Raw genomic sequence first — 24,881 nt, 5'->3', positions numbered from 1 at the left:
CATACACCGTACAAGTGCATACACCGTACAGGTGCATACACCGTACAGGTGCATACGCAGTACAGGTGCATACGCAGTACAGGTGCATACGCAGTACAGGTGCATACGCAGTACAAGTGCATACGCAGTACAGGTGCATACGCAGTACAAGTGCATACGCAGTACAAGTGCATACGCAGTACAAGTGCATACGCCGTACAAGTGCATACGCCGTACAGGTGCATACGCCGTACAGGTGCATACGCCGTACAGGTGCATACGCCGTACAGGTGCATACGCCGTACAGGTGCATACGCAGTACAGGTGCATACGCAGTACAGGTGCATACGCAGTACAGGTGCATACGCAGTACAGGTGCATACGCAGTACAGGTGCATACGCAGTACAGGTGCATACGCAGTACAGGTGCATACGCAGTACAGGTGCATACGCAGTACAGGTGCATACGCAGTACAGGTGCATACGCAGTACAGGTGCATACGCAGTACAGGTGCATACGCAGTACAGGTGCATACGCAGTACAAGTGCATACGCAGTACAAGTGCATACGCAGTACAAGTGCATACGCAGTACAAGTGCATACGCAGTACAAGTGCATACACAGTACAAGTGCATACACAGTACATGTACATACACAGTACATGTACATACACCGTACAAGTGCATACACCGTACATGTACATACACCGTACAAGTGCATACACCGTACAAGTGCATACACAGTACAAGTGCATACACAGTACAAGTGCATACACAGTACAAGTGCATACACAGTACAAGTGCATACACAGTACAAGTGCATACACAGTACAAGTGCATACACAGTACAAGTGCATACACAGTACAAGTGCATACACCGTACAAGTGCATACACAGTACAAGTGCATACACAGTACAAGTGCATACACAGTACAAGTGCATACACCGTACAAGTGCATACACCGTACAAGTGCATACACAGTACAAGTGCATACACAGTACAAGTGCATACACAGTACAAGTACTTTAGCAAGAACTTCGGAAAATGTCCAATATTGTGATTTTCTAAAAGTTTGCATTATAATACGGCTCGGATCAGTGGAAGTTGGGAATTCCTGCAGCGGGCTCTGCAGTTGGATATATTTTACATTTCCTTGTTTATATAAAATGTCAGAATCTCTCTCCAATATTCATACCAGCACGTACAGTATGGGATGTTGCCAATTACCTGCATGGTGCAATGTGGCCATCTAGTGGTTCAGAAAAAAACGTCAGGGGGTATGAGCAGAAAAAAAAATGGAGAGACAGAGACAGACAGAGATCTTATTCTGTATAATAGAAAGCAATCATTCCACCATTTTCAGCCAAAAATCCCTATTGAAATCAATGGGTGTTTTCGACCTAAAACACCCTGAACCGATGCTGCAGATGGCATTGAGGGAAAGTCTATGAGAGGTTTTTGTAGATATATAAGTTGCATTACCTACACAGCAGGAGAACGAGGATAATCCAGACCCCGACTAAAGACTTTACGGTTGGACTTTGTATCGCTTGAGAATTGTATTCTCCTACCAGGATCTGGACTCATTGAACTTTTGCTTTATTCTATTTCATTGCATTTTGTGTTTGGTTGTGCTCTATATAGTGGGGTTATAAGGGTCTAGGGAAGTACCTTTTGTCCCTTTGGACTTGAGGGAACGGACCTGAGGAAGGGGTTCTTACCCCAAAACGTTGCCCCCCCCCCCATGTTACCCACCCACTCACCCCCCCCCCTTATTTTGTTGTTCCCTCCTCCTTTCCCATTGTGGTATCCCTCACCTTGTATAGTTTCCCCTCATCACTATTCTTAGGGTCCATTTTGTGTATTTCCTGCTGACGTGACATTATTCCAGGTTTATTGTAGATTTCACTTTTTTTCATTAAAATTCACATTTTGGCATATTCCGTTTTTTGACCATTTTTCCGATAATCAGTGAGTGCTGGAACATTTCAGTGTGTTTATATGCCGATTTATATATATACACACACGACAACAATAAAACTATTTCTTCCTCTGAGTTTGTATACCAACCACAATCCTAGTCATGTCATTATTATATAGAATTTCTTGTTGATCATTAAAAACAAATCAGAACTTAGAACCCAAGTTCTCCCAGAAAATGAGAAGAGGGAGATGACCAAGTCACTGACTCTCAGCGTTTTGATATTCCGAGTTGGGACATTTCCTGGAAGTTCAGGACAGTCCTGCTTAATGAGAGTTGGGAAGCTTTAACCCAGGGATGGACAACTCCAGCTACCAACAGGTCAGGTTTTCAAGATATCCCTACTTCTGCACAGGTGGCTCAATCAGAGGCTCAGTAGAAGACTGAGCCTCTGATTGAGCCACCTGTGCTGAAGCAGGGATATCCAGAAAACCTGACCTGTTGGTGGCCCTTGTGGACTGGAGTTGGCTGCCCCAGCTCTAAATAAAGCAACTAATTAACTGGGTGGGCTTTGTAAATGACAAAGCACATGGGAGTTTGCACTCGTTGCCATGCGTGTCAAAACCCCATGGCAAAATGCCGCCAGCATTATCCAGCTCCAATGCATAATTCATTCAGCTCTGCGGGACCCTGTAAATCCCTCTCCCTTCTGCATGTTTAAATGTCAGCCCCTGACAGACATCAATAGCCTGCAGCATCTGATCCCAAATGCATTTCTCTTTGGATTCATTCTGGCCCCCGAATGCAGTTCTGATCCTGTGAGGTTTCGCTTCTATCTGCTTGTCATTCCGAGGGCAGTTACCAGTGGTTGAAACGCCTTCAAAACTTACAATGCTAATTAGCTTCCTTAACACTTTACCCTTCAAATTACTGTGTTCATTATTTGGGCTGTGTAAAAATTAAAAAAAAAATAAAGCTATTTCTTTTTCTCCAGATCCTGTGAAATTCATGCTTCCTCCCTGAATGTTTTGTACAAATGTGTCCGGTGTTACTGCACCCGTTAACGCTTCAGCGTTGGCGCAGCACATCACGTTATTGAACAGTAATACCGTGGACAACAAAGGAGATAAATAACCTATGTTAACGCATTATCTAGCGCAAGGGCGGCCAACACCAGTAGGTCAGGTTTTCAGCACTGGTGGCTCAGTCAGAGTGCACCACCTGTGCTGAAGCAGGGATATACTGAAAACCTGACCTGTTGGTGGCATTCAAGAACAGGAGTTGGTCTGGCGGAATTAACTGCTACTTCATATGGATCCATTTGGCTAATTACTGTATTTACATAAAAGATGAAAATACTATTTATTTTGAAAAAAAAATTTAAACAACCATTTTTTTTTACCTGTGGATTTTAGGATTAGAAAATGAAACCCTACTGCAGATTGTATAAAGATCATAAAAATCCACTAGGTTACAATGGAAACACAAAGTTTGAATTATTTTAAAGTGTCAATCGCCCACATTTAAATTTAGCAAAGGTGGCCATTAGCTCACTTTGGTCCTAGGTGTGACTGGCCCTTCAAAACATGGTAACAAATGGATTTACGTTTAAAGCAACCCGTCCACACTGCCTGTGTAATAAAAAAATGCTTCTTTAAGTCTTTTGAAACTGCTGCTCCCTTTCATAAACGGATTACCCTTTTCCCCGAGATACCGAGCCATAGCGAACAGTCCTGACGTTGGAATAAAAAGACCTTCTGGCGTAAAAACAAGATGACGCGTAGGCTATGCTTGAAAAAAAAAAAGCGTTTATGGGCAGAGAACAGAGTGGCAATAGCAGGTGATTTAGCCTCGGAAAGGATTTTAGATGGGACTTTTTGCTGCATTATTAATATCGATCATCTCTCACGTAGAAAAAAAACGATGTATTCAAATAAAATACATGGGGAATTCTGTAGCGCCTTTTAATACCGCACTTCGCCCTGTTACGCGAGAAGCAGCCGCAGTATGCGATTTGTTTCCGTGGTACAGCGCGGAGGTCATATATCGCTATCAGTGCTAGAGAGGCGGATTAGTTGCACGTTGGGATACCTTGTAATGGACCAACAACATGGATTAAGAGGCATAGAACTCAAGGCAACAGAGGAGCACAAACTGGACCCTTTCATCTTGCAATCAGTGTACCAGAATTTGCTTAACTTATCCTTTTAAATTGATTGGTCTGCATAGCCACGATTGTATATATTGTAACCCTTTCACTAAAGTCACACAACACTGCAGATCCACTAGCTGTGCAGTTCAAAGCTGTTTGTGCGGTGAAATGTGGCGGGGGAGGAGGGGGGGTTGTTTTCTAGGACGCAGGTTCAACTCACAAGTACATTCAGGCGATGCTCCAATACACAGTGCTGTCTGAGTCAGTATTTATTCTCATACACAGAGCAAAACACATGTAACAGGTTATCAGAACTCCCAAGCTCAGCCTAACAAAGACACCCCTTTTCTCACTCACTGTTGTATATTTTAGGGCAGGGGTGGGCAACTTCAGTCCTCAAGGGACACCAACAGGACAGGTTTTCAGAATATCCCTGCTTCAGCACAGGTAGCTCAATCAGTGGCTCGGTCAATGACTGCACCACCTGTGCTGAAGCAGGGATAGCCTGAATACCTGGCCTGTTGGTGGCCCTTGAGGACAGGAGTTGCCCACCCCTATTTATTTTAGGGGCATCCATCTCCCCCTTTTCAGGTCAGCAACTTACCTCCTTATTAGCAATGTCTCCTGCTGGAAGACCCGTCACAGCCCATGTACAGTACTTCAAGGTCTGCCTGATACATATGGTCAACAGGCCTAGCCCTCGTGAGAATTTGCTCAACCCCTTCGTATATATGGTTCTTTAATCTACAGTAACTGTATGAAACCCACAGGCACCATAACATCTGCCATCTCCCATCAGAATTGCCAGCCAACATCTGCCTGGGTTAAAGGAGCGATCCATGCAAGATTCTACGTGTGGTTTAATTACATTAAAAATATCAGTTCTGTAGTATTAGATCATACTCCTTTTTTTTTATTATTCAACGCTTAATGCCCATTTTTTTTTAGTTTTAATATACGGAGCGTCTATCGATTTCCATAGCAGGTTTAGCCCACCTCCCCAGCAGTGCAAGATTTTTGCAACACTTTCCTGTTTGTGGTAATTTGTTGCCAATATTCCCAGCAGCTTGAGCGGCAAACTGTAATACATAATGTTATCTTGGTAATATAAGAATACATTGTAGCTGTAGCTGCAGTTACACTGACTGAAGGATTCATTGAAACTGAAAGGCAGCCATTTAGTGAACCCTGGGAAGCAGGAGCTATGCTGATCAATCACAGGAGAACATAGCGATCTGCAGCTTAGGTAATAATTAATTTTTAAGTGCCGCACGAACCGTCTCTAATGACCGTGACTAGCTGTGCGTCTGAATGTTATTCTGTAACACGCACTCATTGGAGGTCCCTGTGTGCACATGTAAAGCTAGAGACCCAGAATCAAGAAACAGAGGATTCAACAGGACCTCCCACGACAGGAGAAATATACAAAGGCCTTAACCGGGAATAATTTTCTTCATGCGCTCACTGGTATCATAGGAATCATACAACTGCTTAACGCTGATCTTTCTTGTTGCCATCCTTCCTGCAGCACTGAAACTATTAGCAAAACCTTTGTGCCTTAGCCCCTGTAATCTTGGATCTAGCAGTTCAATGCAAACCTTCCCAACCTGTACAGTTGTTGCTTAGCCTCTGTTGACACTGCTCTTCCCTCACACATCACTAACGCATAGCAAAAACTGGACAGGACACAGGTATTGGAATCACAAAACAGCCGTATGAGTGTTTGCTGAACCATTACTAAGCATCTTCAAGAACATCACACTTTCAAACACATGGACCAAACATGGAGTTTCTTATTAAATAATGGCGTATGTGTGGGCTATGTTAGAGGTGATCAGACTGTCACTAAGCACTGACATGTGCCCCGATAACACGAGTACATGAAAGGATGGTTGTGGTTTTATACCCGTTTACCCAATCTGTGCAGAGGGAATTTAGTTGTTTAGAACTCATCAAGGTAACCTCTGACTTAAATTTTGGGTCGGATCAGTTTTCACGTCGGATAAGTTTACCCGAAACCCCCATATATAAACCTACAACCAGCTAAGCATCTCCTCCTTATACATTTGTGGGTCTATGAAAGGTTTGTCAGTGGAGCGAATCATTAGTTCTCCACAGTATACGCATTCAGCTGCCACAATGTCATCGATGTCGGCCTTAATCTGCTCACGAGTTTGATGCCCTTTGCCCAGGCTCATGGTGTCCTCCTCCTTGGGGTGGGAGCGGGTTTTGGCAGGCTGGGTCGCTGCTCCCAGCTTCTTCTGCAGGTCTTCCAGTTTTACTTGCTTGTAGGTAGGCAGGTTGGGAACAACGGCCTGCATGAGGCAGTCGTAGTGGAACATGTGGCCGCAGAGGAAGAGGTAAAAAGGACGGTTGAGCAGTGGGAAGTCACAAGCAGTGCACTTGTCTAGGGGATCCACCGAGCCGTACTTGTTCCTCATCTCCTGCATGTCCTCCCGGATGCGCTTGGCGCTCTGCGTGGCGTCTTCCATCTCCCGCTTCAGCTCCTCGATGTGCTTGTTGTAGGCTTCCAACGAGCTGCAGATGGCTTCCTTGAAGTGGTCGATAGTCACAAAGTCTGGGAAGAACGGCAGGATGTCTTCGATCTTCAGGAGGCTGCAGCTTGATAGGCAGACCATGGCCTTCTTCACGTCCTTCTCCTCTTGCACCACGTGACGAGCGATCTTCAGCCACAGCTTCTTACACAGCTCCTCATCCTCCTCTGGTAAATCGGCACAGGACTTGGCCAGGTCCACATCCACCTGAGTCGTTTAGAAAAAAGAACAATAAAGATGCTGGTGAGAATTTGCAATCCAAGACATCATAGGCCCCTCAGAGACTGGAAGGGCTGATGTCACCACACAATGGTTGTCATGAACGCTAAAGAAGAAATCTGTTCTCCTCGCCATAAACAAACACCTTGCTTTTTACCGTCTGTTTGCTGCCATTTTTAATTCAGTTGCTAAATTCTGGAGATACCAATTATTGAAAAGTTGCCTCCTTGGGAAGTTAAAATGGCGGCAGCCGGTCCCGCTCGTTTACCCCTTTTAGCGCAGGAAGGTTTGTGGCACCCGGTGCCGTGAATGGTAATGGAGGGGGAGAGAGGAATCATGTGGGAAATGGTGGGGGGGGGGGGGGGAGAGAGGAATCATGTGGGTAATGGTGGGGGGGAGAGAGGAATCATGTGGGAAATGGGGGGGGGGAAGAGAGGAATCATGTGGGTAATGGTGGGGGGGAGAGAGGAATCATGTGGGAAATGGGGGGGGGGGGGGGAGAGAGGAATCATGTGGGAAATGGTGGGGGGGGGAGAGAGGAATCATGTGGGAAATGGGGGGGGGAGGGGAGAAGAGAGGAATCATGTGGGAAATGGGGGGGAGAGAGAGGACTCATGTGGGTAATGGTGGGGGGGGGGAGAGAGGAATCATGTGGGTAAGGGGGGGAGAGAGGAATCATGTGGGTAAGGGGGGGGAGAGAAATCATGTGGGAAATGGGGGGGGGGAGAGAGGAATCATGTGGGTAATGGTGGGGGGGAGAGGGGAATCATGTGGGAAATGGGGGGGGGAGGGGAGCGAGGAATCATGTGGGAAATGGGGGGGGGAGAGAGGAATCATGTGGGTAAGGGGGGGGAGAGGAATCATGTGGGAAATGGGGGGGGAGAGAGAAATCATGTGGGAAATGGGGGGGGGGGGAGAGAGAAATCATGTGGGAAATGGGGGGGGGAGAGAGAGGAATCATGTGGGAAATGGGGGGGGAGAGAGAGGAATCATGTGGGTAATGGGGGGGGAGAGAGGAATCATGTGGGTAATGGGGGGGGGAGAGAGGAATCATGTGGGTAATGGGGGGGGGGAGAGAGAGGAATCATGTGGGTAATGGGGGGGGGAGAGAGAGGAATCATGTGGGAAATGGGGGGGGGAGAGAGGAATCATGTGGGTAATGGGGGGGGAGAGAGAGGAATCATGTGGGTAATGGGGGGGGGAGAGAGGAATCATGTGGGTAATGGGGGGGGGAGAGAGGAATCATGTGGGTAATGGGGGGGGAGAGAGGAATCATGTGGGTAATGGGGGGGGAGAGAGAGGAATCATGTGGGTAATGGGGGGGAGAGAGAGAGGAATCATGTGGGTAATGGGGGGGAGAGAGAGGAATCATGTGGGTAATGGGGGGAGAGAGGAATCATGTGGGTAATGGGGGGGGAGAGAGAGGAATCATGTGGGAAATGGGGGGGGAGAGAGGAATCATGTGGGTAATGGGGGGGGGGGAGAGAGGAATCATGTGGGTAATGGGGGGGGGAGAGAGGAATCATGTGGGTAATGGGGGGGGGGGAGAGAGAGGAATCATGTGGGAAATGTGGGGGGGAGAGAGAGGAATCATGTGGGTAATGGGGGGGGAGAGAGAGGAATCATGTGGGAAATGTGGGGAGGAGAGAGAGGACTCATGTGGGTAATTGGGGGGGGAGAGAGAGGAATCATGTGGGAAATGGGGGGGGGAGAGAGAGGAATCATGTGGGTAATGGGGGGGGGGAGAGAGGAATCATGTGGGTAATGGGGGGGGGGAGAGAGAGGAATCATGTGGGTAATGGGGGGGGAGAGAGGGGAATCATGTGTGTAATGGGGGGGGAGAGAGGAATCGTGTGGGTAATGGGGGGGGGGAGAGAGAGGAATCATGTGGGTAATGGGGGGGGGGAGAGAGGAATCATGTGTGTAATGGGGGGGAGAGAGGAATCATGTGGGTAATGGGGGGGGGGGGAGAGAGAGGAATCGTGTGTAATGGGGGGGGAGAGAGGAATCATGTGGGTAATGGGGGGGGAGAGAGAGGAATCATGTGGGTTATGGGGGGGGGGGAGAAAGGAATCATGTGGGTAATGGGGGGGGAGAGAGGAATCATGTGGGTAATGGGGGGGGGGAGAGAGGAATCATGTGGGTAATGGGGGGGGGGGAGAGAGGAATCATGTGGGTAATGGGGGGGGGAGAGAGGAATCATGTGGGTAATGGGGGGGGGGGAGAGAGGAATCATGTGGGTAATGGGGGGGGAGAGAGGAATCATGTGGGTAATGGGGGGAAGAGAGGAATCATGTGGGTAATGGGGGGGGGAGAGGAATCATGTGGGTAATGGGGGGGGAGAGGAATCATGTGGGTAATGGGGGGAAGAGAGGAATCATGTGGGTAATGGGGGGGGGAGAGGAATTATGTGGGTAATGGGGGGGGAGAGGAATCATGTGGGAAATGGGGGGGGAAGAGAGGAATCATGTGGGTAATGGGGGGAAGAGAGGAATCATGTGGGTAATGGGGGGGGGAGAGAGGAATCATGTGGGAAATGTGGGGAGGAGAGAGAGGACTCATGTGGGTAATTGGGGGGGGAGAGAGAGGAATCATGTGGGAAATGGGGGGGGGAGAGAGAGGAATCATGTGGGTAATGGGGGGGGGGAGAGAGGAATCATGTGGGTAATGGGGGGGGGAGAGAGAGGAATCATGTGGGTAATGGGGGGGGAGAGAGAGGAATCATGTGTGTAATGGGGGGGGAGAGAGGAATCGTGTGGGTAATGGGGGGGGGGAGAGAGAGGAATCATGTGGGTAATGGGGGGGGAGAGAGGAATCATGTGTGTAATGGGGGGGGAGAGAGGAATCATGTGGGTAATGGGGGGGGGAGAGAGAGGAATCATGTGTGTAATGGGGGGGGAGAGAGGAATCATGTGGGTAATGGGGGGGAGAGAGGAATCATGTGGGTAATGGGGGGGGGGGGAGAGAGGAATCATGTGGGTAATGGGGGGGGAGAGAGGAATCATGTGGGTAATGGGGGGGGGGGAGAGAGGAATCATGTGGGTAATGGGGGGGGGAGAGAGGAATCATGTGGGTAATGGGGGGGGAGAGAGGAATCATGTGTGTAATGGGGGGGGAGAGAGGAATCATGTGGGTAATGGGGGGAAGAGAGGAATCATGTGGGTAATGGGGGGGGGAGAGGAATCATGTGGGTAATGGGGGGGGGAGAGGAATCATGTGGGTAATGGGGGGAAGAGAGGAATCATGTGGGTAATGGGGGGGGAGAGAGGAATCATGTGGGTAATGGGGGGAAGAGAGGAATCATGTGGGTAATGGGGGGGGGAGAGGAATCATGTGGGTAATGGGGGGGGGGAGAGGAATCATGTGGGTAATGGGGGGAAGAGAGGAATCATGTGGGTAATGGGGGGGGGAGAGGAATTATGTGGGTAATGGGGGGGGAGAGGAATCATGTGGGAAATGGAGGGGGAAGAGAGGAATCATGTGGGTAATGGGGGGAAGAGAGGAATCATGTGGGTAATGGGGGGGGGAGAGAGGAATCATGTGGGAAATGGGGGGGGGAGAGAGGAATCATGTGGGTAATGGGGGGAAGAGAGGAATCATGTGGGTAATGGGGGGGGGAGAGAGGAATCATGTGGGTAATGGGGGGGGAGAGAGGAATCATGTGGGTAATGGGGGGGGGGAGAGAGGAATCATGTGGGTAATGGGGGGGAGAGAGAGGAATCATGTGGGTAATGGGGGGAGAGAGAAATCATGTGGGTAATGGGGGGAGAGAGGAATCATGTGGGTAATGGAGGGGGGGAGAGAGGAATCATGTGTGTAATGGGGGGGAGAGAGGAATCATGTGTGTAATGGGGGGGGGAGAGAGGAATTATGTGGGTAATGGGGGGAAGAGAGGAATCATGTGGGTAATGGGGGGGGGGAGAGGAATCGTGGGTAATGGGGGGGGGAGAGGAATCATGTGGGTAATGGGGGGAAGAGAGGAATCATGTGGGTAATGGGGGGGGGGAGAGGAATTATGTGGGTAATGGGGGGGGAGAGAGGAATCATGTGGGTAATGGGGGGAAGAGAGGAATCATGTGGGTAATGGGGGGGGAGAGAGGAATCATGTGGGTAATGGGGGGGGGAGAGGAATCATGTGGGTAATGGGGGGGGAGAGAGGAATCATGTGGGTAATGGGGGGGGAGAGAGGAATCATGTGGGTAATGGGGGGGGGGGGAGAGAGGAATCATGTGCGTAATGGGGGGGGGAGAGGAGATCATATTTGCCTCATTCATTCATTACAAACAATGTTCCAGCAATAGTGTGTATATGTATATAATACACACACACACACATATAAAAATATTACTTGTGAGCACATTCACTTTTGTCTCAAGTCCACATTACATGGAGAACCCTTAAGCCAATGCATGCTGCTTTAAACACAGCTTTTAAAAATAGCCTGGGATGAGATGCAAAGCCAGTAAACCCACTCACAGACAGACTGTTTCAACCTTGTGGGTCTCGTCAGTGTGAGGTTGGTTATGCTGGCTTTGCAGTTTGAGACTTATTAGTAGGTCTTCACCACACATTATTAAAGTTATGGTGAGTGAAAAGGTGACTAAAACCCTCCACCGTATAGCACATAAAAATATCACTTGTGAGCAGATTCACATGTCTTAGACAGGTCTGCAACCCTGCCCTTCCCCATTATCACCTAACAGTGCTTCCACTGCAGCAAGGGAAGTATGCTGGGTAATATTCTTTATTGGATATATATATATATATATATATATATATATATATATATATATATATATATATATATATATATATATATATATATATATCACACACACACTTTTTTGTGGTGCATAATTTGATGTTTTTAGAACGCTAGACTGCTGAAATATTTATATTCCTTTGTTATTAAATAGAATTAATTTATAATATGAATACGGGAATACATTCGTTTAAACAAATGAACGAGTAGCCTTCAGTGTTACTAGGAGCATTCTATTCTATTAACCTCTTGTCTCCCAGAGAAGTCTGCCGTGCATCGCTCTGCATATTATTATATAGTTATGTGCATTGCGAGCATTACAAATCCGCATCGGTACCTTCAACGCCAGATCCACCGCCTCTTCATACAGCTCCATAACTTTGTACACATGCACACAGGCATGGTGGTGCTCGTGTTCGGCACACAGGCGCAAAGCATACTTCAAGTCATAGTGAATTCGATTGGTGTTGGTGCCAGCCTGCTCAAGGTAGGACAGCAGCGAGGCAGGCCGGAACTGAGCGTAAAGAGACAGCAAGTAGTTGTGGATGGCTTGTTCGGTTTCCTCCAGCTCGTACACGCAGAACTCCATGTACCTAATCGCCTCGTTGATCTGAGTCCCGTCGCTCTGGCTGTAATTAACGAGAGCGGGGATGAGATTCTTCGGGCCCAGCTTTTTCCCCATTGTGATCCAAGCATCGACGACCTTCTTGGGAATTTGCTGCATCAGGGCGGGGGAGAACTTGTAGAAAAGTTTCTCGTCTTTGTGCTTGGAAAGGACATTAAGGGCTTCGTTGTAGTCATCGTGCTGGCAGTGATGGGACACCACTCTCTCATAGTCTTGCATTAACACAGCAAAGTACACCATGTGCTCGGTGTCCCCATGACTGGCCAGAAGATCGTGTATGGAGGTACGGTTATTAAACAGGCATTCTTTGTTTCTTGGGCTGCTTAGGAACTTCCGGAACTCTTCCCGGGTCTCAAGATATTGGCTTCTCTTCGAAGTGTCGCTTTCTAACAAGCCAAGACGATTGAGATACAGCTCTGTTAGCCAGGTAGTCAGCAAAGTGACTTGTATCTTCTCTGAAGACTTGAGGCTGGAAAGCTTTCTCAACAGGAACTCCATCAGCGCTTCCTCTTGCTTGGCATCAATGAATTTTAGGGCTATTTCTTCAAAGTAGTTTTGGCGTGAGCGCGTAACATTTGGCACTCTCTTTATATTTCTTGTTCTGAAAGCAGTGCTCTGCCTCCTTGGCCAGCACAATGTCCATGCACTCGGGGCGATCTTTGCAATACTCCTTGGCCAACTCAAACTTGCCCATGCTCATGTACATCCTCCAAACATCTCTAGACTCTCGCTGCACATGGTACCGGAACACTGCTTTCTCCGTATGGACCCAGACCTGACCTAGGCTGGGATCTTTCACCATTCGCTTCAATGGGCCAAACTTCTCTGTGAAGACATCTTCGAAGACCACCTGCCCGTTCAGGGTGCAGATAGCCTTCACCCTGTCGGGCAGCAGGAACAGGAAGTGGAACTGTGTCAGCACAATGGAGATGGGCTTCTCGAAACGCAAATCAATATCGGAGGGGTACTCCCAAACCTTGACATCAGTGAGAATAGAGTCCGGGCGGGCAAAGTCTAAAGTGCCATAAAGAATCCCGTTTTCCCATCATCCAAGCAAAAGGAGCTTGGGAAGGAGCGAAGCTTTGGTGTGTAGAAGGCTATTTCACTATAGCCAAGGCTTTCTGGAAACTCTTGGATGCTAGGCAGGTCATCGGCAGGCAGGTTGAATAGGGATGCAAATCCTTGTTGTTCTGTTCCCTCTGGTATCTTGCCAACAAACTGGAAGAGCCTTTTCCGTGTGGTTTGCAATGATGCAGAACTTGCTCTCAACACCACGCTCTATTTCTAAACAGCAAACGGGGGCAGGTCCCGTCTCCTCCTCCAAGGTTCGTGAACGTGTCGAAAATACGGGTCAGGATTAGTGCTAAATAGGCCGCCTTCGCTGACAGAGATTTCCGCCTCGTAGATTTGACCCTGGGCCGTCCCTACAAGAATGGGACCCGTGTTGGTTTCTGCGCCTAGAAACTTGTTCCAACCAACGCTTTCAACCAAGTGGCCCTTCCATCGTTGAAAGAGTCCTCACTTTCTGAGCATTTCGATTGAGATAGAGGCATTCGTTACTGTTCAGAGCAATCAGAAGGTGAGATCCTGCAAGAAACACAGTTAATACAAGTAGATTGTAATCTCTTTGAGGCAGGGTTCCCTTTCCCCAATACTCATCTGAACCCCGTTGTGCAATTTAATTACTTGTATTCTAACTTATGGAAAATAGCTGAAGCGCTCAAATGCAGGTATATCTCAAAATGATAATAAGCCAGACCACTGTACCAGGGTACTAACAATTGAATATAGTACCTATTGTGTCATATAATGGGTACTATCCTCCTGAAGACAGGTGGTGTGTGGTGCAACCCACTCACCATCAGTCTCATTGGCAGGTTCCCCTGAAAAATATGCAAAATACTCACATCCTGATAGGGCAGGCAGGCAGGCTGTGCAGCTACTCAATGCAATACAGGGAAAAGGGAGACCAAAAAGCGCACCAGCACAAACGGAGCAGGAAGAACCCAGGACAAAAAAATGATTAAAAGGGCACTTTAATGTGACAAAAGACCCATCCAATGCATTTCGAACGTCGCAGCGTTCTTTTTCACACTTTTTGAAAAAGAACGCTGCGACGTTCGAAATGCATTGGATGGGTCTTTTTGTCACATTAAAGTGCCCTTTTAATCATTTTTTTTGTCCTGGGTTCTTCCTGCTCCGTTTGTGCTGGTGCGCTTTTTGGTCTCCCTTTTCCCTGTATTGTATTCTAACTTGAATGATAGATTAGGATAGATAATACTGTTCCGAAGTCTGGCAATCGAGAGACGGCACACAAGGGGTAGTTTTAAACAAAAGTGTATTGGTGAAAGGGGTACATCAAGACCAACGTTTCGGTCCTCTCAATGGGACCTTCCTCAAGGTGATGTTGAGAGGACCGAAACGTTGGTCTTGATGTACCACTTTTTACCAATACACTTTTGTTTATAACTACCCCTTGTGTGCCATCTCTCGATTGCCAGAACTTCGGACAATATCGTATACCTATATTACGCTTATGGGACAAGCACCGCCAATTCTATATCTATATATCTATATATCATCTGTGGAAATTTGCCATAATTGTGTGTGTGTTACAAATTTGTGACTCCAGACCTATAACTCTTATGTATGTAAATTATGATTATAATTTATATTCAACATGCTGTTGAGTTTCTGCTCATCTTTTTCTTACCAGTGGGATCCAAGAACATCTTGTGGACTCTGACATCATCTTTACGCCCCCAGATCCACCTGATTAGGCTGGTCTGCTTTCACCAAATCAATTCTACACAAGCAACAAGAGAGTTACGTTGCGTTACAGATGGGGGAAAAAAAAGTAACCCCAGAATTCTCTCTCTTCAGAAGGCTGCCTTCACCCATGACTGACAGAGTGGACACCTGAAACCCCTAAAACTCAGTGGCACACTCTTAAAACTGTATCCCCTTGTCTCAGGAACCAAAATTAGATTGCAAGTTCTTCGCAGCAAGAATTCATTAAGCCCCCAAAGCTATATGCACATTGTCAGCACCTATATAGTAAGAAAATATTAATTAATATTACTTTAGAAGACAACCTTTCGTAAACCTGGGACCCTGCAAACACCGATATCTTTTCTTATCTCACCCAGACCACGTCAAATATAGATTGAACTCGAATGGACGTGTCTTTTCAACCTCATCTACTATGCAACATGTAAAAAGCACCCATTTTTTAAAGGCATTGACCCGACAAGTAAAAACAAAGTCCTATAGCAGAGACAGAGGCGGGTTACCTGAGCAGAGTCTCTCTCCCCAGGCTCATACAGAGCTGATTACTACACACCACCAAGCTGTTAATATTCTCTGGGGGGGTGAAATCGATTCTCTGCTTATTGAAAATAGGTGTCTCTTTCTCCAGGCGGGCGTTCACATAGCCTGGAAAAAAAGGAGACACAAAAGGTATTAAAGGAATAGAAAACGCGCTGAATTATTTTTCACTCCTGCTTTTGTTGGCAATGTATCTCAGGATATAACTCATGGGGTAATATATGGGCCACTTAGTTGGTTAATTCGCTGATCAGACAAACCATTTACACAGTAAATAAAGCTACAACGATTTCTACTAAAGATATGGAGATATAGATATATTAATTTTACAGGGGAGGTCAAAAATATTAAATAGGAGCCAGCATTTTGTTTGACATGGGGAGGGGGGGAGGGGATGAGGTGGGGGCGTTCTGGCAATTCTCCCTACCACACCCGTCATCGGCTCTGTATCAATGTGTTATGTCAGTGTGTATCTAACACACTGACACACATCTCCTCCTTCAGCTCCAACGAGCCCCGCCCCCAGCACCCCAATACCGTTGCCCTCCTCACTGCGCTGCGACACACACGCTCTCACATCTCCGCTCAGCTCCGACTAGCCCCGCCCCCAGCCCTCGAATGTCCGCCTCCTGCTCTCCTCACTGACCTGCGGTGATTCATCACAGGCATCTGGGGGAGATTTTAGGCTCTGGGTGTGTGTGTGTGTGTGTATATACAGTATATAGATAGATATCTATCATCTTAGTAAGCGCAAAACCCAGTCCCACAGTATTATAAATAATAATAATAATAATAATAATAATAATATATATATATATATATATATATATATATATAGGAGGACTCAACGTGTTTCACCCGTCGGTGGGCTTCTTCCCGGAGTGAAGAAGCCCGGGAAGAAGCCCACCGACTTGTGAAACGCGTTGAGTGTTTTACTTTTTGACAGCCTCCATGTAATCTTCAATAGTATGGACTTGTGAAGAATCTTTTGCAGCATTTTGGATTTTCTTTATTTTTTCCATGCGCAAACATTGGAACAAATCTCCTACAATATGATGGACATATGTCTCACGCAATCCTGCTACAGCTGAGCATTAACTCTCCTTGCTGTTTGGGCATTAATTGTCCTTGCAGTGCTACTGCACTGCTATATTTTTCATATGTATGACTCTGTTTGTTAGCATGTCATTTATGGGTATATATTCTGTTTGCTGCAACAGTTTTCATTGTTTTCCTTTTTCTGTGTGGGAATTGCTAGCCAGGATATGATTATTATTCCTGTGTGCTTTTCCCCTCCCTCTTTATTTTTTTGGTAATCACCGTATCAACAGTGTTATTATCTGCTATATATCTCCCTAGCAGGCATTCATGCCAGTAGGGACTTATATTATTTTGTATTACCACTTAGGATCATATCAAACTATTTTTGTGTTATAATTTATATTTATTTAGACACTTTGTAGTTTTTTTGAGGTAACATAGATTTTCTTCACTATATCAACAGTCCTCCTATTATTAAATATATTTTTTTGTACATATATTTTGTTAGGCTGTCTTCAGTATATTCATGTTTTTTAAGTTAGTGTGTTTTGCTGTTAATTCTAATAAAATCTTGTTTATTTTTCTGATTTGGCAGTGCATCTGGTTCTTGCAATATAATCTCTATTGGTAGATTTTTCTAGGTGTAATTCAGAGTGCTAATAAGGGGATTGTCTTTGTCCTTTTCAACTGTGTGTTATATATATATATATATATATAAAATCTACTCGCCGAACAAAAAAAATCTACTCGCCACTTAGTACTTGGGCCAATAGGAGCTCGCCACGATGTTAAATCCACTCGCCCGGGGCGTGCAAATGTATAGGTTTGTCGAACAATATATATATCTGCTATATATAGCAGAAAATAGCCGTGTTAGTCCAGTTGCGATAGTGCAGAATAAATGAGTTCTTCAGTATTAGGTGATACCTTTTTTATTGGACTAACAATTTATGTTATAGGACAAGCTTTCGACAGTCCTCCTCTCTTCTTCAGGTCAAGCAATACTGATATACAAAGGATTCAATGGCTAAAACAGTGTGGAGAGAGGAAAAAAAACCAACAGATATTTACTGTAGATAAGGTAGGGTGTTAAGTGTTTGAAGCCAGGGGACAGTGTCAAAGAAAGGTGGGGAGGGGAAGGGATGCTGGGGGGGGAGAGAAAGTGAAAATGATCGGCCCTCCGCTTCCCTCAGTGCGAAAAATTAAATTAATTTGTCGGCTGCAATTCCACACGCCTGCTGAAGCGTGTACCAAAGCCCCACACATGCCGGATGCATGTTTCCTGGCTCAGTGCGGCTCAGCGCTGTATTTTTTAACATGGCCCCGGCCTAAGGAGTCCGTTAGTTCAATCGTTGTCAGTCGTGTCAGCATCACACGTGGAACAAGAGACAGCGCTGTCAGCAAACATTTCTCTGACTGGCCATAAGATGAACGATCTGAAGGTGGTCATACTCAAAGGTAATCTTAGAACACCGAAAGAGAGACGGTTGCATGAATACAAATTTATGCAACTGTTCAGGACACTGACCGGTGGCCTAAACCGAGACCGAAGATTTGAGTCATTACTGACACAAGTGAACTCTCTTTCCATGAATGCTAAATGCCATGTCTGTACATACTGCGCTATATTAATACACACAAATACACAATGTAATTCCATCCCTATATAGATCAATAGGGACCACAAAGTATCTACACACACTTAGTAATGCAACACCCTCTTATATTTGTACACCTACTATATGCACGTCCACTCCACACACACCTTTTATAAAGCGTTTTTTAAATTCACACACACACCATTTAACACTTCAAGTCATAAAACGTATCCTGCACCGGGGGAGGGATCAGCTTCAATCACAGATACATTCCAGGATGCACTGTTTTAAAGTAAAAACACTTTTTTGGCTTCATTCATTGTAACACCGCCGGAAGAAGAGATCAGTGTATCTCGAAAGCTCGCACAAATAAAAGCATTTTGTTAGCCACAGAACGTTATCGTCCATTCATTTTTGATTAAGATTTAGATTATTTATCAAATGGAAATATTACTGTGTGCTCATTTGCACCCCGCCTTTTACCATTATCACCCAGCACACAGCGCTTCCACTGCAGTAAGGGATTCTGGGAAATGACATGCAAATCAGTACACAGTGCCACCTTTTGCTTCAAATCCATTTTGACATGGACCCCCTACAAGCTTATGCTTGCTGCATTGCAAAGCTTTTCAGCAGAGACTGGTTTAAGATGCATAGCCAGTAAACCTACCCACAGACAGACATATACACACACAAACAAAATATATTTACATGTACAAAGAAAGATATTTGATTATTTTATGGGATGTGACATAATAATGGCAGGACTCCACATACTGCCCGCCGCCTCCTCCTCCTCGTTCTGTCCCCCCATCTCTCCTCACTGCGCTCCCCCCATCTCTCCTCACTGCGCGCCCCCCCATCTCTCCTCACTGCGCGCCCCCCCATCTCTCCTCACTGCGCCCCCCCATCTCTCCTCACTGCGCCCCCCCATCTCTCACTGCGCCCCCCCATCTCTCCTCACTCCGCGTCCCCCCATCTCTCCTCACTGCGCGCCCCCCCATCTCTCCTCACTGCGCGCCCCCATCTCTCCTCACTGTTCCCCCCATCTCTCCTCACTGCGCGCCACCCCCCATCTCTCCCCCTGCGCGCCCCCCCATCTCTCCTCCCTGCGCCCCCCCATCTCTCCTCACTGCGCCATCCCCCATCTCTCCTCACTGCGCCCCCCCATCTCTCCTCACTGCGCCCCCCCATCTCTCACTGCGCCCCCCCATCTCTCCTCACTCCGCGTCCCCCCATCTCTCCTCACTGCGCGCCCCCCCATCTCTCCTCACTGCGCGCCCCCATCTCTCCTCACTGTTCCCCCCATCTCTCCTCACTGCGCGCCACCCCCCATCTCTCCCCCTGCGCGCCCCCCCATCTCTCCTCCCTGCGCCCCCCCATCTCTCCTCACTGCGCCATCCCCCATCTCTCCTCACTGCGCCACCCCCCATCTCTCCTCACTGCGCCACCCCCCATCTCTCCTCACTGCGCCACCCCCCATCTCTCCTCACTGCGCCACCCCCCCATCTCTCCTCACTGCGCCACCCCCCATCTCTCCTCACTGCGCCACCCCCGATCTCTCCTCACTGCGCCACCCCCGATCTCTCCTCACTGCGCCACCCCCCCATCTCTCCTCACTGCGCCATCCCCCCATCTCTCCTCACTGCGCCATCCCCCCATCTCTCCTCACTGCGCCACCCCCCCATCTCTCCTCACTGCGCCACCCCCCCATCTCTCCTCACTGCGCCACCCCCCCATCTCTCCTCACTGCGCCACCCCCCCATCTCTACTCACTGCGCCACCCCCCCATCTCTACTCACTGCGCCACCCCCCCTTCTCTCCTCACTGCGCCACCCCCCCCCATCTCTCCTCACTGCGCCACCCCCCCATCTCTCCTCACTGCGCGCTCCCCCATCTCTCCTCACTGCACCACCCCCCATCTCTCCTCACTGCGCGCCCCTCCATCTCTCCTCGCTGCGCCCCCCCATCTCTCCTCGCTGCGCCCCCCCCATCTCTCCTCGCTGCGCCCCCCCCCATCTCTCCTCGCTGCGCCCCCCCATCTCTCCTCATTGCGGGCCACCATCTCTCCTCACTGTTCCCCCCCCATCTCTCCTCACTGCGCGCCACCCCCCATCTCTCCTCCCTGCGCCCCCCACTCCATCTCTCCTCCCTGCGCGCCCCCCCCATCTCTCCTCCCTGCGCGCCCCCCCATCTCTCCTCCCTGCGCCCCCCCCATCTCTCCTCCCTGCGCGCCCCCCCATCTCTCCTCCCTGCGCGCCCCCCCATCTCTCCTCCCTGCGCGCCCCCCCATCTCTCCTCCCTGCGCGCCCCCCCATCTCTCTTCACCCCCATCTCTCCTCGCTGCGCCCACCCCCCATCTCTCGTCGCTGCGCCCCCCCCCATCTCTCCTCACTGCGCCCCCCATCTCTCCTCACCCCCATCTCTCCTCGCTGCGCCCACCCCCCATCTCTCGTCGCTGCGCCCCCCCATCTCTCCTCGCTGCGCCCCCCCATCTCTCCTCGCTGCGCCCCCCCCATCTCTCCTCGCTGCGCCCCCCCCATCTCTCCTCGCTGCGCCCCCCCCATCTCTCCTCGCTGCGCCCCCCCATCTCTCCTCGCTGCGCCCCCCCCATCTCTCCTCGCTGCGCCCCCCCCATCTCTCCTCGCTGCGCCCCCCCCCATCTCTCCTCGCTGCGCCCCCCCCATCTCTCCTCGCTGCGCCCCCCCATCTCTCCTCGCTGCGCCCCCCCCATCTCTCCTCGCTGCGCCCCCCCCATCTCTCCTCGCTGCGCCCCCCCCATCTCTCCTCGCTGCGCCCCCCCCATCTCTCCTCGCTGCGCCCCCCCATCTCTCCTCGCTGCGCCCCGCCATCTCTCCTCGCTGCGCCACCCCCCATCTCTCCTCGCTGCGCCACCCCCCATCTCTCCTCGCTGCGCCCCCCCATCTCTCCATGCTGCGCCCCCCCATCTCTCCTCGCTGCGCCCCCCCATCTCTCCTCGCTGCGCCCCCCCATCTCCCTCGCTGCGCCCCCCCCATCTCTCCTCGCTGCCCCCCCTTCTCTCCTCGCTGCGCCCCCCCTTCTCGCCTCGCTGCGCCCCCCCTTCTCTCCTCGCTGCGCCCCCCCATCTCTCCTCGCTGCGCCCCCCCATCTCTCCTCGCTGCGCCCCCCCATCTCTCCTCGCTGCGCCCCACCCCCATCTCTCTTCGCTGTGCCCCACCCCCATCTCTCTTCGCTGTGCCCCCCATCTCTCCTCGCTGCGCCCCCCCATCTCTCCTCGCTGCGCCCCCCATCTCTCCTCGCTGCCCCCCCCATCTCTCCTCACTGCACCCCATCCCCCCATCTCTCCTCACTGCCCCACCCATCTCTCCTCACTGCCCCCCCCATCTCTCCTCACTGCGCCCCCCATCTCTCCTCACCCCCATCTCTCCTCGCTGCGCCCACCCCCCATCTCTCGTCGCTGCGCCCCCCATCTCTCCTCGCTGCGCCCCTCATCTCTCCTCACTGCACCCCATCCCCCCATCTCTCCTCACTGCCCCACCCATCTCTCCTCACTGCCCCCCCATCTCTCCTCACTGCCCCCCCCATCTCTCCTCACTGCGCCCCCCATCTCTCCTCACCCCCATCTCTCCTCGCTGCGCCCACCCCCCATCTCTCGTCGCTGCGCCCCCCATCTCTCCTCGCTGCGCCCCGCCATCTCTCCTCGCTGCGCCACCCCCCATCTCTCCTCGCTGCGCCACCCCCCATCTCTCCTCGCTGCGCCACCCCATCTCTCCTCGCTGCGCCCCCCCATCTCTCCATGCTGCGCCCCCCCATCTCTCCATGCTGCGCCCCCCCATCTCTCCATGCTGCGCCCCCCCATCTCTCCTCGCTGCGCCCCCCCATCTCTCCTCGCTGCGCCCCACCCCCATCTCTCTTCGCTGTGCCCCTCATCTCTCCTCGCTGCCCCCCCATCTCTCCTCGCTGCGCCCCTCATCTCTCCTCACTGCACCCCATCCCCCCCATCTCTCCTCACTGCCCCCCCCATCTCTCCTCACTGCCCCCCCCATCTCTCCTCACTGCCCCCCCCATCTCTCCTCACTGCCCCCCCCATCTCTCCTCACTGCCCCCCATCCCCCCCATCTCTCCTCGCTGCCCCCCCCATCTCTCCTCGCTGCGCCCCTCATCTCTCCTCACTGCACCCCATCCCCCCCATCTCTCCTCACTGCCCCCCCCATCTCTCCTCACTGCCCCATCTCTCCTCACTGCCCCCCCCATCTCTCCTCACTGCCCCCCCCATCTCTCCTCACTGCCCCCCATCCCCCCCATCTCTCCTCACTGCCCCCCCCATCTCTCCTCACTGCCCCCCCCATCTCTCCTCACTGCCCCCCCCATCTCTCCTCACTGCCCCCCCATCTCTCCTCACTGCCCCCCCCATCTCTCCTCACTGCCCCCCCCATCTCTCCTCACTGCCCCCCCCATCTCTCCTCACTGCCCCCCCCATCTCTCCTCACTGCCCCCCCCATCTCTCCTCACTGCCCCCCCCATCTCTCCTCACTGCCCCCCCATCTCTCCTCACTGCCCCCCCCATCTCTCCTCACTGCCCCCCCCATCTCTCCTCACTGCCCCCCCCATCTCTCCTCACTGCCCCCCCCATCTCTCCTCACTGCCCCCCCCATCTCTCCTCACTGCCCCCCCCATCTCTCCTCACTGCCCCCCCCATCTCTCCTCACTGCCCCCCCCATCTCTCCTCACTGCCCCCCCCATCTCTCCTCACTGCCCCCCCCATCTCTCCTCACTGCCCCCCCCATCTCTCCTCACTGCACCCCATCCCCCCCATCTCTCCTCACTGCACCCCATCCCCCCCATCTCTCCTCACTGCCCCCCCCATCTCTCCTCACTGCCCCCCCATCTCTCCTCACTGCCCCCCCATCTCTCCTCACTGCCCCCCCATCTCTCCTCACTGCCCCCCCATCTCTCCTCACTGCCCCCCCATCTCTCCTCACTGCCCCCCCATCTCTCCTCACTGCCCCCCCCCATCTCTCCTCACTGCCCCCCCCCCATCTCTCCTCACTGCCCCCCCCCCCCATCTCTCCTCACTGCCCCCCCCCCATCTCTCCTCACTGCCCCCCCCCCCATCTCTCCTCACTGCCCCCCCCCCCATCTCTCCTCACTGCCCCCCCCCCCATCTCTCCTCACTGCCCCCCCCCCATCTCTCCTCACTGCCCCCCCCCCATCTCTCCTCACTGCCCCCCCCATCTCTCCTCACTGCCCCCCCCATCTCTCCTCACTGCCCCCCCCATCTCTCCTCACTGCCCCCCCCCATCTCTCCTCACTGCCCCCCCCATCTCTCCTCACTGCCCCCCCATCTCTCCTCACTGCCCCCCCATCTCTCCTCACTGCCCCCCCATCTCTCCTCACTGCCCCCCCCATCTCTCCTCACTGCCCCCCCCATCTCTCCTCACCGCCCCCCCATCTCTCCTCACCGCCCCCCCCATCTCTCCTCACCGCCCCCCCCATCTCTCCTCACCGCCCCCCCCATCTCTCCTCACCGCCCCCCCCATCTCTCCTCACTGCCCCCCCCCATCTCTCCTCACTGCCCCCCTCTCCTCACTGCCCCCCCCCTTCTTAGTTACTTACTGCCCCCTCTCTCCTTACTTACTGCCCTCCCCTCTCTCCTTACTTACTGCCTCCCCCCTCCTCTCCTTAGTTACTGCCCCCCCCTCCTCTCCTTAGTTACTCCCCCCCTCCTCTCCTTAGTTACTGCCCCCCCCTCCTCTCCTTAGTTACTGCCCCCCCCCCATCTCTCCTTAGTTACTGCCCCCCCCCCCTCCTCTCCTTAGTTACTGCCCCCCCCTCCTCTCCTTAGTTACTGCCCCCCCCTCCTCTCCTTAGTTACTGCCCCCCTCCTCTCCTTAGTTACTGCCCCCCCCCCTCCTCTCCTTAGTTACTGCCCCCCTCCTATCCTTAGTTACTGCCCCCCTCCTCTCCTTAGTTACTGCCCCCCTCCTCTCCTTAGTTACTGCCCCCCTCCTCTCCTTAGTTACTGCCCCCCCCCTCCTCTCCTTAGTTACTGCCCCCCCCCTCCTCTCCTTAGTTACTGCCCTCCCCCCCTCCTCTCCTTAGTTACTGCCCTTCTCATAAACCCTCCGGTTCGGTCCTCACCGGACAGTGGGATCCCCACCCCGTCTCGGTTCTGGTTCTGACAGTTGGCCCGGGACAGCGAGTCCTCGTATTCATCCAGGATGGAGGCCATGGCCGGGCCTGACAGGAACCCGCCGCGCGTCAGCTGATCCGCACGTGACACAGAACAACTTCCGGTTTGCCCGCCCAGGTCATGTGACACCGATCGGCTGAGCTGCATATCACCCCTGTCATGTGACATCTCTCTGTCCCCCAATGTCATGTGACACATCTCTGTCCACCAATGTCATGTGACACCTCTCTGTCCCCCAACGTCATGTGACATCTCTCTGTCCCCCCAATGTCATGTGATACCTCTGTCCCCCAATGTCATGTGACACCTCCCTGTCATCCAATGTAATTTGACATCTCTCTGTCCCCCAATGTCATGTGACATCTCTCTGTCCCCTGTCATGTGACATCTCTCTGCCCTCAATGTTATGTGACCCTTCTCTGTCCCCCAATGTTATGTGACACCTCTCTGTCCCCATCATGTGACACCTCTCTGTCACCCAACGTCATGTGACACCTCTGTCCCCCAATGTCATGTGACACCTCTG

At 51.2% G+C, this 24,881-nt stretch overlaps 1 protein-coding gene across 1 annotated transcript; it reads right to left on the bottom strand.

Moving 5' to 3' along the window:
• Window positions 1–4,307: 4,307 nt before the first annotated feature.
• VPS18 (VPS18 core subunit of CORVET and HOPS complexes) lies at window positions 4,308–24,464 on the bottom strand. Its single transcript, XM_075613437.1, is given in 12 exon segments — window positions 4,308–6,815; window positions 11,927–12,772; window positions 12,774–13,253; window positions 13,255–13,272; window positions 13,274–13,456; window positions 13,458–13,541; window positions 13,544–13,720; window positions 13,722–13,801; window positions 14,928–14,976; window positions 14,978–15,020; window positions 15,508–15,649; window positions 24,304–24,464. Coding segments are annotated over 12 exon segments (2,922 nt in total). The 5' UTR covers window positions 24,395–24,464; the 3' UTR covers window positions 4,308–6,086.
• Window positions 24,465–24,881: the final 417 nt, after the last annotated feature.

This window comes from Ascaphus truei, chromosome 9 (assembly GCF_040206685.1).
Source record: "Ascaphus truei isolate aAscTru1 chromosome 9, aAscTru1.hap1, whole genome shotgun sequence".
NCBI lineage: Eukaryota > Metazoa > Chordata > Amphibia > Anura > Ascaphidae > Ascaphus > Ascaphus truei.
The sequence above is the reverse complement of the archived record's forward strand: the minus strand, read 5'-3'. Positions and strand labels throughout refer to the sequence as shown.